Genomic DNA, 12,420 nt, shown 5'->3' on the forward strand with positions numbered 1-12,420 from the left:
ACTTAAGAATTCAGTGTCCATCGAAAACAGGTTGACTGAGATTTGTTATTAGTTGGCTTGGCTGAAATTCAAGTTATTCCAAGATGGACATTCAAGGGAAGTTGTTAACACAATTGATCTTACATATAGTTCTCCCTCTTGGTATTGCTGAGTGAATTGGGAATCAAACATAATGGTACATGACATCAATGGAATGCAAGCTTGCAGACAACCTTGAAGAATGTATCAAAGGTGTATTTTCTATGACAACATGCCATACCCCTTGTGTGAAGTAGATGAGAAAGATCATTTTTATATCGTTGGGGTGTAGGCAACAATCCATCTTGGTATTGTTGGATTAGGAAGGTCAGGTGGGTTTTAGTTGACTGATTCAGAGAGTAACACACTTTTGTGAGTTGGTATTTTGTCACAGTTGTGTTTGACTTAATAACAAATTCCTACTCCATCTTTATTCTGTCTTATCAAGTCAAAGCTATAGTTGCAAATGACCAGAAAAACTTCCTTTGAATTGGAACCTCAGCTCATGTAAATTGACTTTAAAATTTTCTTCTCTGATCATACTCTTATATGAAAAGAAAAAATCAATGAAATTTCATGCTTGCATATGTACATTGGCGTTGTGACTTTATAACAAATAAATAGATGGAACAAGATTGGTGGGGAAAATACTTAAATTTCATACTTCATTTCATCTAATTCATAACAATAACTCGAGAAATATTGATCCAAATTGTTTGGCTGAGTTGACCAGCGTCCATTAATGGATGCCTTGCATGCCTATCCACTGAGATTTCTCTACCAACTTCAATGCTATATTTTAAATAGTTGTAGTAATATGAAGAAATTAGGCAGAGAATTACCCTACTCCAATAGCAACGTAACGTTTTCCTTTTCTGTCAGCAATAATTTATTGATACATGCTTTCCTAACCAACTATTCTTTCTCTTTTGAACCCCCTCTATATAAACTTCATCCACTTAGCCATTTTCATCACAGCAAGCTTCAACTTGTCTTCTCTCAGCTTCAGCTAGCTAAGCTCTCCACTACTCTTAACAGCTCTTAATTCCCCTCTTCTCTCTCCCAAAACAAGAAGGAAAAAGAAAATGAAGAGCGGTGATCACGCAGCCATTGATGTCCCAGAGTCCAGCGCAGTTGCAAAAGGTAAAGCACCTCTAATTGCTACTCCCAGGGAGCAAAAGAGCGGATTCAAGAAGGGATTGGGAATTTTCGACTTCCTTTTGAGACTAGGAGCCATAATTGCAGCTCTTGCTGCTGCTGCCACCATGGGAACCAGTGATGAGACGCTCCCTTTCTTCACTCAATTCTTCCAGTTCGAAGCTAGCTATGATGATCTGCCCACATTTATGTACGTTAGCACATCATTTATCTTTTTTTTTTTTTTTCTGTAGATTATATGGGAATTAACATATAGTTGGTGGCAAACTGAGACATAAATATTGATTTGTTTGCAGGTTTTTTGTCATCGCAATGGCACTAATTGGCGGCTATCTCGTCCTTTCCCTCCCTTTCTCCATAGTCACCATCGTCCGCCCTCATGCAGTTGCACCAAGACTCCTCCTATTCATTTTGGACATCGTAAGCATACTGCAATAAATATGATAGACTGACCTCAGTGACATGTTTATTTCTTAATACGTAGTAACATGAAAAACTAATCGCAGGTGGCATTAACTCTGACCACGGCCGCCGGGGCCGCCGCAGCTGCCATAGTGTACTTGGCTCACAATGGGAATCCTAACACAAACTGGCTAGCCATCTGCCAACAATTTGGAGACTTTTGCCAGGAAGTGAGCGGAGCTGTGGTGGCGTCTTTCGTGACTGTTGTGGTCTTGATGTCGTTGGTTCTACTGTCTGGTGTTGCTCTGAAAAAGCACTAAAACAGATTGCTGAAGAGAGCATGAGCGCATGACATTTGTTACGACTTGATAATTATGTGCTTTAATTTCCTATGTTTCTTTTTTTTTTTAAAGTGTGTTTATAATTGTTAAAATTATCACTGTTTCGCTGTCTGAGGACAATTAAGATGCCGTTTAATTCTGTTGTACTCGAGCAAATTGCAAATTAATGGAAAATATTAAACGTGTTTGGTGTCCAACAAATCTATCTCTTCCTTTATTTCTTATAAATTTTTATGAGGAGAAACTTATTTAGATTGATAATTTATTTATACATTCTATTATATCTTTTCATATGATTTATATTTAGTTAATTCAACCTCGAGTTTCATGCTTTATTATATTATAAATGACAAATTTTAAATTAATTGAAAATATTTAACCATTTATTTTATATAATAAAATTTCAATCGTTAAATATATATTAAAAAATATAATATTCGTGATTGATATGAGAAAGATATTAAATTAATTTAAAACTTTACGTATATAACAATCAATGACGAAATCAAGATTTCCCGTTTGAGAAGATTGTAGCATCCCATCTCTCGATATGTTAGTTTAATAAAAATATTTTACCAATAAAAATTAATTATGGCTATTATCAATAAGAAACGTCAAGGGAAAATAGAGTAGTTGACATAAAACGAAAATAATAATTTTATAATAAAATATTGAAATAGGAAAAAGGACTTGGTAGAATCCGCCCATCAATAATCAAGTGATCTGCCCACTTTTCATCCAAATTTAAACCGGAGCACCCTTGCTATGTTCCAAGGTATTCTAAGCTTCCAAACAAATCAAGAGAGTTAGAGAATTTTTGCAAGGAGTCAAGCTTAGAACAGAAGGGAGAAAAGTACATAAAAAGGTGCTTGGCAACTTGGGAAGTTCCGTCCACTCTTTGTAAATTGGAGGCGTTCGACTAACAGCCTTCAAGCTACCTGAAACCAAATATAAAACCCTCCCCAAGAATCTTTGCTTCTTTCATCATTCAAGCAAGAGTTCAGAAGCCATTGACATCCAAATAAATTTGTTAATTCCCTTCAAAACACAAGCTACCCGAAGGCCTCCAAAAGTCCACTTCAAAGATTGATTCAATGGTACCTGTTATACAATTTTCTACTCACGCAAGTACACATATCGCAAAGATAATATAGAGATGAGTAGAGTGTCGATTCCACATAGAATTGAATTAATTCTTATTGTTAACTGCTAAAATTAACACTCCTTAATTTTATCTAAACAATTAAAATTAAAAAAGAAAATTTAAATTAATAAACTAATAATTAAAATTATTAGTTCAGTAAATTTTACTTCTAGTGATTAACAAACTTAAGATTATGATATCCCTCAATACTTTATCTGAATATTATCTCTCTCTCTTAACTTAGTTTAATGGATTAAGTTGCTAACCTAAAGTTCTAAATTATTTATAAGTTTCTGCCGAGTTTCTTATAAAAATACCTATCCCAATTAATTTACTATATATCTATGCAAATTATAATGAAGAAAGATTTATTAAGTTTATGCTCTAATTTTAGCTATGTATTATAGGTGTATATCTATCCTACATGCAAATCAAATTACCTAATCAACTAAGTGTATTCGATCATACGCTATTCTATTTTATGTCTACCTAAATTTCCTTTGTCAAGGTTTGACCTAGGTTTCTAATTCAATCTAATTGGTGGCCAATCAACTAGAAGCATTAAGAACATAATAAAATAAACAACTTAAATCTATCAAACATAAGTAAAAGAGAGATAAATAATTCAAACTACATATTAAGTTCAACAATAATCTTAGATTAATAATTTAGTTCCCCATCAAGTCACACATCATCATTGAATAAAATTTAAACATTCAAATCAAACTAAGAAAAATAAAATAAAAAAAAGATAGAAAAACCAAAGGATTGTATTCTTGATCTCCAAATCTCCTTGAATTCTTCAAATTCTTCTTAGCTTCAATGACTCTGTGGCTTGACTCTCAATTGTTAATTTGATGTTTCGTTCTTTTTTCTTTTCTTTTCTCTTCTGAAAGATTGTTTTTATAGGCTTTGAAATTAGACCAAGTTGGGTGGAGAAAGAAGTCAATTTCAGTTGGAATTTTCTCACTAGACTATATGAGTCGCAACCTTACCCAATTAATTAACAGAAATCGTAATTGCTCTAGGATTGCTACAGTGTATCAAATTTTACAATATTTTTAACCATTTTCCAAGCCGAATTAGGCAAAGTGATAAACATAAAAGTTGTAGCTTTTTCTCTTATCTTTCTAATGGTTTAAGAATCACTTCATTTGGAGCTCTGTAAAGAAAGTTATGGCTAAAATATGGAAATATATGTAGTGAAAGTTTGCATCTTGAAATTGCTCTCCTTCTTTTACTAAAATTCTTCTTTCAAACATTTACAAAAGTACAAATAAATCAATAACAATCTATCTTAACCACATTAACACAAAATTAAGCATAAAATTAACCATAATTAGATTGATTCACCTAAAATAACTAATTTAAAATAATTAAATAAAATCTACTAATTTCTATGCATTACTACAAGAACTAAGCTAAATTACTATTAAAATTAAGTTCAAATAACTTTATATCATAGAGTTATCAGTACCCCACGGGTGGTGAGGAAAACAAGTAAGAGAGCTTTGATTTCCATGGCAGTCGAGGATAATAATTTATTTTTGAAAGGGTTTGGGCTGTTCACAATGAAGGTTTGGGCTGTTCACAATGAAGGCTTAGTGGTGGAAATCAAAGCAAGGGTAAGGAAATTCTCATTTTGACATTAAATTTTATAGTGCAAAGGATTAATGATATTTTAATTTCATATGGCAGATTTGTTATCTTGGATTAATGAAGAGTTGAAAGTTATATTTTTGAATGAGTTAACCATCAAGCAAGGTAAAATGATTGTGGATATTTCTTAGTTATCTTTGCGAGTTAGCCATGGGTTGAGTAGAATAACTTTGATAGCTTGAATTTAAATGTGATGTATGAATATTGTTGCAAGGTTTGAAAGAATGAAAAGAAATTCTATGAAAGCTGTCCAACCTGAAGCCTAACACAAGCCCTCAATGAGTTTGGTAAATTGGTTATAGTGATGGTGAAATTAGTAAGTTAAAAAGAGAGTTTCAATTATTAAATACTTGCTGGCTGAATGTACCCAATAATACAGCATTGGAAATGTACTAAAGAATGTGCGATGTTGATAATTAAGAGCTATTGAACTACTACCTAAGCACTAAGCAAAAGCTATTGGAAATTCTATCTAACCGAGGCCTAGTACCGAAGGCAGATTAGTGAAGCTAAGAAGGTGAGAAAATGGATGTAATTTGAAATTTAATTGCTATAGTAATTGCTGGCCGAATGTGCAAATAGGTTTGGCATCAAACATTATGCTAAGAAATGCTATTATGTGTGTTGCTATTGATTGTTTGAGCTACTGCCTTAGCTGTCAAACAAAGTTTGTAAGCTACGGGTCATTGACACTTTAACCTAAGGCATTGAACTCCTAAGGGCTCGGGTGGTGGTGGTTTGAATGTTGCTAGAGTCTTTGGCCAAACCAAGCTTAAACTATGGAAGTGGTTTCGTAATTGGTGAGAATTCCTACCAAAAAAAAGGTGAGTGGGCAATTCCTTTTAATGTATAAAGGCCTTAGAGAGGCTAATCATAAACATTTTAAATTCTACCTTGGTGGCGATTTACATAATGCTTGAGTGAAATATTTTAACTATGCCATGCTTATTGATTTCATACGTGAACTTGCTAGTTTATTGTTCACTAATTTTATGATAAACTTGGTTATATATTGCTCACGGCTTTCATTATTTAAACATACATTCATGCCTATTGAGCTTATGATTGAAATTGATTCTATTTATTTGAAATTCCATTGGTTTATTTTCTTGGGTAAACTTTACGGGTATAGGTCCTATTACCACACTAGATTTGTGTGGTCTTTGTGCACAAATTAGTGATTATTGATGATTGATGATTGATAATTGATAATAAAGGGGGACTTGAAGCCCTGATTTATATTTATTGGTGTAGGGAGTTCCCACAAGTAAGTAAAGAGGGACCTGAAGCCCTCACTCACATTAGGTGGTGAGGGGAGTTCCCACTAGTAGGTAAAAAGTGGACCTCTCCCCACAAGTAGGTAAAAAGGGGATTTGAAGCCTTGACTCATACTTGGTAGTGTGAAGAGTTCCCACGAGTAGGTAAAGGAAGACTAAAGCCCTAACTCATTTGGTGGCATGGGTAGTTTCCATGAGTAGGTGTTGATGTTATTGATAAGATAGAGAGAGCCTATGAGCTATATTAGACCTACCCGAGAGTACCGTAATTGATATGTTTTTACTAATTTAGCATGGCATTACTATTATATTTGTTTGAGAAAACCATGGCTTTGATTTATTAGTTTACATGACATTCGGGAAATTATATTGTTTGAGATTGCCATGGATAATTGATTTTATTGAGCATGAGATTTTTATGTTGCAGAAGTGATAAAAAATTTTGAGATTTAAACTCAAGCATTTTATATTGATTTGCACACGATTTATTAACTCTAATCACAATTTATCTTATCATACGTATTATTATTAATATGTTTTATCAAAAGCTCTAGCCAAATGCTTGTTTCCTTTCCTAACCACTCACTGAGTATAAAAGGCTCACCCCAACTAATTGATATGGTAGATAAGTAAACTTTTGGGAGTCGTCGTGGTGAGAGAACTTCAATTCGTTGTGTAGGTAATTGGTGACTCATAGCCCTACCCTTATGTCATTCTGTTGTCTAGATGTCAAGTTGTCTACTATTTTTAAATAAAATGATGTATTCATAAAACTATTTTGGGCCAAGACCTTTGGATAATGTTTGATTAAATTTAAAATGGTGTAATGTTTGAAGGTTTACATTTCAAAACGTGTTGTACATATATTTTAAATCTCTTGCTAAGAATTTTTATGAGTATTTAAGAATTAAATTTACAATTTTGGTCATATAGCAGTGCTAGTATATGATAATGGAAATAATTTATTTGATGAGATTAATATATTTAGAAGGCTTGCCAGGTTGTGTAGGCTTGCCTATATGACTTGTGCACTGGTAACAATCGTAGGAGTGGGCTGTTACTGGAACGAAAACAATGTCTATAAAATAACCATACTAAAAGTTCAATGTTTGACAAAAACATAAAGTAACTTAGATAGAAAAAATTCATATGAAAATTACACAAATAACTCTAACTACATGTTAAGTACAAAATAAAGATATTCTTTAACAACTATTGCATGCTAAGATTGGAAATCTTTAATTGAGGTTGACGGTCTTTCATAGAGTTGAAGCCATCTATGACTGAATCAATGTCAATGCTTCAAATGATTTCTTTTTTCAAAGAGAATGATTCACAAATTTCTAAGAAAATTACCTGACATTCTATTACAAATCTTGTTCTTAACAAGTTTCAAAATAAAAAAAATGCATGCTCTGATGTTGTAGTAGAAACTAGAAATGTCAAACCCTGCTCTATAAAGTAATTACAGTGTCATTCACATACTCGATAGAATGTTTGTATATTGAGAAAGCTCGAGAAACTGACAAAAGATGATATTGCCCCTAGAAGTACAATTAAGTCAATTAAACATCGAACAAGATAAAATCGAGATCTTAAAGATGAAATTGAGAATTTTATAGTCCAGGGATGACTCAAAATGGTAATTTGGAGTTCGAGGTTTGATTTGGAGTCAATCCGGAAAATTGACCGATTAGGGGTAAAATGGTCATTTTGTAATTTGAGGACAAAATGAGAATTTTTAGAAAAGATTTTCTTAGCCCCATTTGACGTGTTTGAGTATGATATGAGTATTGAAGTACAATTGGAAGATTTAGCAGTGAAAAATATGAGTTTTCAGTATTTTTAGAGTATAGGGGCAAAATGGTAATTTTGCCACCCGAAATCGAAAATTTAATTTTTGAAAGGATTTTGATCAAATTTAATTATTTGGAGTGTGAAATGAGTATGAGGAGTGAAAATTATGAATTATGGTAAATTTTCAATTTTTGGGGTAAAAATATAATTTTTGAAAAGTTCGAGGGCAAAAGTGTAATTTTAAAAAATTTACTCCACCAAAACTTTGAAAAAATCTGAAAATTTCACTTAAGACTTGGATAAGTCAAAGGGAATGCATGGTGGAAAAAGTAGGACAAATGGATGGCTAGAAAAAAAAATGAATTAATAAAATATTTAAAATATGAATAAAATAATATTATTTCATTAAACAATAAAAAAGGCATAAAAAAATCAGCCCACCCATTCTTCTTCTTCAACATTCGGCCAAGCAAGAAACAAGAGAGAGAAAGGAGAAAATAAAACCCTAGCTAAGAAATTTAAAGGGAAAATAGGTGGAAATTCAAAAATCAAGTGAAAAAAGGTAACATTTCTTAAATTTGTCTTGTGCTTTACCTTTCCCATGCATTTCCCATCATTTTTCATGGTTGAATCATGTGATTTGAGGATGATTTCAATTCTGGTCATATGGGTTTAGAGAGAGAAAGTTGTTAGATAAATTTGATTTTGAGCTATGTTAGTGTTTAGTGTTAGTTTAGCATGTTTATGAGTAAAACAACAAGAAAAATATTTATCTTCTCCATGAATTTCTCTAGGCCGAATCTAGCCAATGGTATGTGAGGATGAGGTTGACTTTATTTTAAGAGAATTGGGTGGAAAAATGATGAATTATGAGGTTGGAAATTAAATGGGAATTTTCGGTGCAATAAATTGAAATTTTTACCCACTAGGGGTAAAAGCGTAATTTATAGTCCGGACTGATAAATTGGACCAAATTCACAGTCATTGAGGTATTGTGGATATAATTGGATAATTGAAATTGAAATGGATGGAATTGGAGTTGAATTGGGGATTTTAGGAATTTACACCGTGTATAGGCGAGTTAGGTCGGACACCGCAATTAAGCGATTGTCTAGACATTTCAAACCCTATCTAGTGCATACGCATGGATAAGAGCCTGAAATAATTTATGATAAATTGACACAATTTATTGAATTTTGTGTCATGGATTATGGATAGGTGGTGAGTCAATTGTTTCGGGTAAGAGACTGTACCCGAGGATGGAGGATAGGAGTATTTCTACTCCTAATATTGTGAGTAAACTTATTATCATTTAATTTATCTAAGGTAGTTTTTATGAAATTTTATAAATTTTATGAAAAATGGATTTAAAAAGGATAAATTTCGTGTTTTATAAATAAATGTGTTTTTATAAAATGGTTTTATAAATTGTTTGAAATTAATGATGAATGTTATTTTTTTTAAATAGAGTACATGGAGACTGTGGTTGTTAAGTATGAATTGTATTTTTAATTCAAATGGCTTATGATAGTGTGAGCATGCTTGGCTGGTTTATTGTATTGAAATTACATGAATTGTGGTTTGCCGTGCAAATTAGTTATTATAAAAAAATTACCTTGTTATGCTGTTAAACTATTTTATGATTATGGTGGGGTTGACCTACACTGCAGTGGCGGATTTTCATAGACCATCCTATTAGAGGGGCTCGGTAAACCCAGCTAATTTATTTTACCTCTGTGGGAGAAGCGTGTAGGGTAACTTTTGTGGAGGGGTTTGAGTCCACTTCACGCTTTACCACCACGTGAAAGTGAGATTTAGCCAACGCCAAGGGACGGCTGTTTTATATGAATAAGTCGTTTTAACAGCCTTGGCGGACTCGAGTGGATGCTTTGATGACGATCAAGTATCCCCGAGGATGAGTTTTGGCATGAGCCAAATTTTATGAGAAACATAAGCCTTGAAAATCATTTTAATTGAATTATAATTGTTTTCATGAGATGAAATAAATTTCTAAGTTATGAAATGCATATTGGGATGGGATATTTTATTGTCTCCATTTACTCGGCTTTAGATACTTTAGATTGTATCTGTTTACTCACTAGGATTACAAAATCTCACCCCTTCTTCCTATACATTTTTCAGGCTCAGGACAGTTTGTAGATAGTCGAGTAGGACGAGAACTAAGCTCGAAATTGCATTATAGAAAGTAAGAGTTCATAGTTTTACATCCTCTTGGTCAATTGGGGCCCACGTGTCATTGCAGATCAAATCTTATATTTTGGTTATCTGTATTTCTATTCATACAATTTTTACTTTACTTTCATGTGCGAAAAAATTATTTACGAATATTTCTATCGAAATTTATTTTATGAGAAAATAGAATATTTTATTTATTATTTTTGAATAGTACTAATTATCAACAATTTGCTTTTAAATGAACGTTTTAGATATCAAAACTTATTTCTTAGTATGAAATATACGTTTTTCACCTAATTATTATATTTTTAACCTGTCTCGAAAGTTTTGACGAAAATGACAAAAATGCCCCTTTGAGGCAGAAATTAAAATTTTATTGTTTTTGGACGAAAAAAAATTATCTGTATTGTTTTAAAACATGATTTTTGTAACAATAAATCACAGGGTAGGTGAGGAACTGATACGAGAGCCTTACGAGGTCTCGATAGGGTACTCGAAAGATGAGTGCCTATCGGGACATCACGACGGTTGTCACGGACTCGAAGGTGGTTTCGGGTCGTGACAAGAAAAGTCCAAACAAATCAGATCAATTTGTCAAAAAAGAAGTAAACTTTTTATATTCTCGTCTTCTTTTAATATTTAATATAGTTCAAAAAGTGTAGATATATTTTTTAAAACCTGATTATGAAGAATGTCAAGCTTGAATAGATCCAATTGATAGCGTAAATGCATTTTATCATACTCAGTAAAATCATTAGGATAATATTTATTTGTAATGTTACAAGTACTTTCAACATCAAATGATTCAAAATCATTCTGAGGGTCCAAAGATGTATCTAGAATGAGCAACTCCATCACATTTTTATTAAATCTGAAATTCAATTCTTGCAAAAATAAATCAATAATAGTAAGAAATAAGTCACATCGACAATGATGCTTAATTGTGCCATGATCCTTTTGAAGACAACCTATACCTAATTTATATCTAGCCTTCATGTCAGGAATCTCAATTTCATAATTCTCACAAAATTTCTTCACTGATACAAGTAAAGTTTCCCACCTATCTTCTCTCAATTGTTGTAGATGCTTTTTAGTAAGTGATACTAAATGATTTGCATTCAATAAGTTTTTATATTTAAGTTGTAAAGCTTTTAAGAGGTCATTTGTTATCTTCAACAACTCCCTCATAAGATGCAAGATAAACACAAATTCAAATGACATATTAGTATGTTATATAAAGTATAAAATAAAAAGTGAAATTATAAAATTTCTAATAAAAAAAGAGAAGAGTATGTTATAAAAAATTATTATAGAGGTAAAATTATAAAATTTTAAAAAATAAATGTTGCTATAAAAATTTTAAAATTTTTAGAAGAGGTGGGGGCCCTATTAGCACCCCTTCCTTCTGGCTCACTATGAGCATGTTACTAAATTATTTATAAAGTTATAAAAAATATAAAACAAATTAATTTTACAATAATATAATTTAAGATAAAATACCTTTACCTCTCTAAGTTTTGATCAAAATTATACGAAGGTCTATTAGTTTTCAAAATGAACATTCTGTCCCAAAATATATTTTTCACTGGACACTTAAGTCCAGTCGTTAGTCAACCATTAGTATTTCTGTCCATTTGATGACGTGGTAAGGATAAAAAGATAATTTTACCTTTGATTAATTTTTAAAATTACTATTATATAATTTTATTAATTTTTTATTAATTAAAAAAAACTTTCCCCAGATGGGGAGCACTTGGTGCTCCCCTCCCTTGGGGATCACCAATCAGTGCTATCTTTTTTTTTGAAAAAAATATAATAATAATTTTTAAAATTAATAAAGAAAGAAAGAGCATTTTAGTCTTTTTTTAATTTCTATTAACGGTGTTTGTATTTTTGAAGCGGAGTGTCTATTTCAAAAATTAATTAACTCGTTTAAAATTTTGACTAAAACTTAGAGGTGAGGGGTATTTTACCTTATAATTTATCATCTTCTTTCTTTATTTATTGAAAGTCTCTTTCTATTTGATTGTAATAAAATTGAATGTCTATCAACCTAACAGTTTTAGTTATTAGTTGAATATAATTATGCATAGTATTTAAAAAACCTTTTAAATTATTTTTAAAAATTCAAATAAGTTTTTATTTTTTTTATTAGTTTCATCAAATTTTATACTTTTAAGTCAAATAAACTTTTTGACTATTTGTTATTAGCGAAAACAGTATTTGTCATTTTATAACATATGATGTTATGATAATATGATAACATGTCATAGTGGATGATGATGCGGCATATCAATATAATATAATAACATGATTACGTGGTATTTTCACTTTTTACATCAACGTTATATCAGTGTAATGTGATATAAAAAATAACAAGTGACATTTTAATTAACGAAAATTAATCAAGCATTGATTATAAAAATCT

General features: G+C 31.5%; 1 protein-coding gene and 1 long non-coding RNA gene across 2 annotated transcripts; both read left to right on the forward strand.

Annotated features, from left to right (window-relative positions):
* LOC18598306 (casparian strip membrane protein 1) lies at positions 990-2,111 on the forward strand. The gene is made up of 3 exons (XM_007027782.2): positions 990-1,366; positions 1,473-1,596; positions 1,683-2,111. The coding sequence occupies exons 1-3, from the start codon at positions 1,104-1,106 to the stop codon at positions 1,896-1,898; spliced, it is 603 nt and encodes a 200-aa protein (XP_007027844.2). The 5' UTR covers positions 990-1,103; the 3' UTR covers positions 1,899-2,111.
* LOC108662143 lies at positions 8,320-9,998 on the forward strand. Its single transcript, XR_001927926.1, has 3 exons — positions 8,320-8,358; positions 9,015-9,088; positions 9,939-9,998. It is a non-coding gene; the product is annotated as an uncharacterized LOC108662143 (long non-coding RNA).

This window comes from Theobroma cacao, chromosome 5 (genome assembly GCF_000208745.1).
Source record: "Theobroma cacao cultivar B97-61/B2 chromosome 5, Criollo_cocoa_genome_V2, whole genome shotgun sequence".
NCBI classification, from domain to species: domain Eukaryota; kingdom Viridiplantae; phylum Streptophyta; class Magnoliopsida; order Malvales; family Malvaceae; genus Theobroma; species Theobroma cacao.

What these genes read in the sequence shown, in the direction of transcription:
- LOC18598306 (XM_007027782.2), top strand. Translation starts at nt 1,104, where the DNA reads ATGAAGAGCGGTGATCACGCAGCCATTGATGTCCCAGAGTCCAGCGCA. An exon ending in GATGATCTGCCCACATTTAT is followed by an intron (nt 1,367 to 1,472) that starts GTACGTTAGCAC and finishes ATTTGTTTGCAG; the next exon opens with GTTTTTTGTCATCGCAATGG. An exon ending in TCCTATTCATTTTGGACATC is followed by an intron (nt 1,597 to 1,682) that starts GTAAGCATACTG and finishes AACTAATCGCAG; the next exon opens with GTGGCATTAACTCTGACCAC.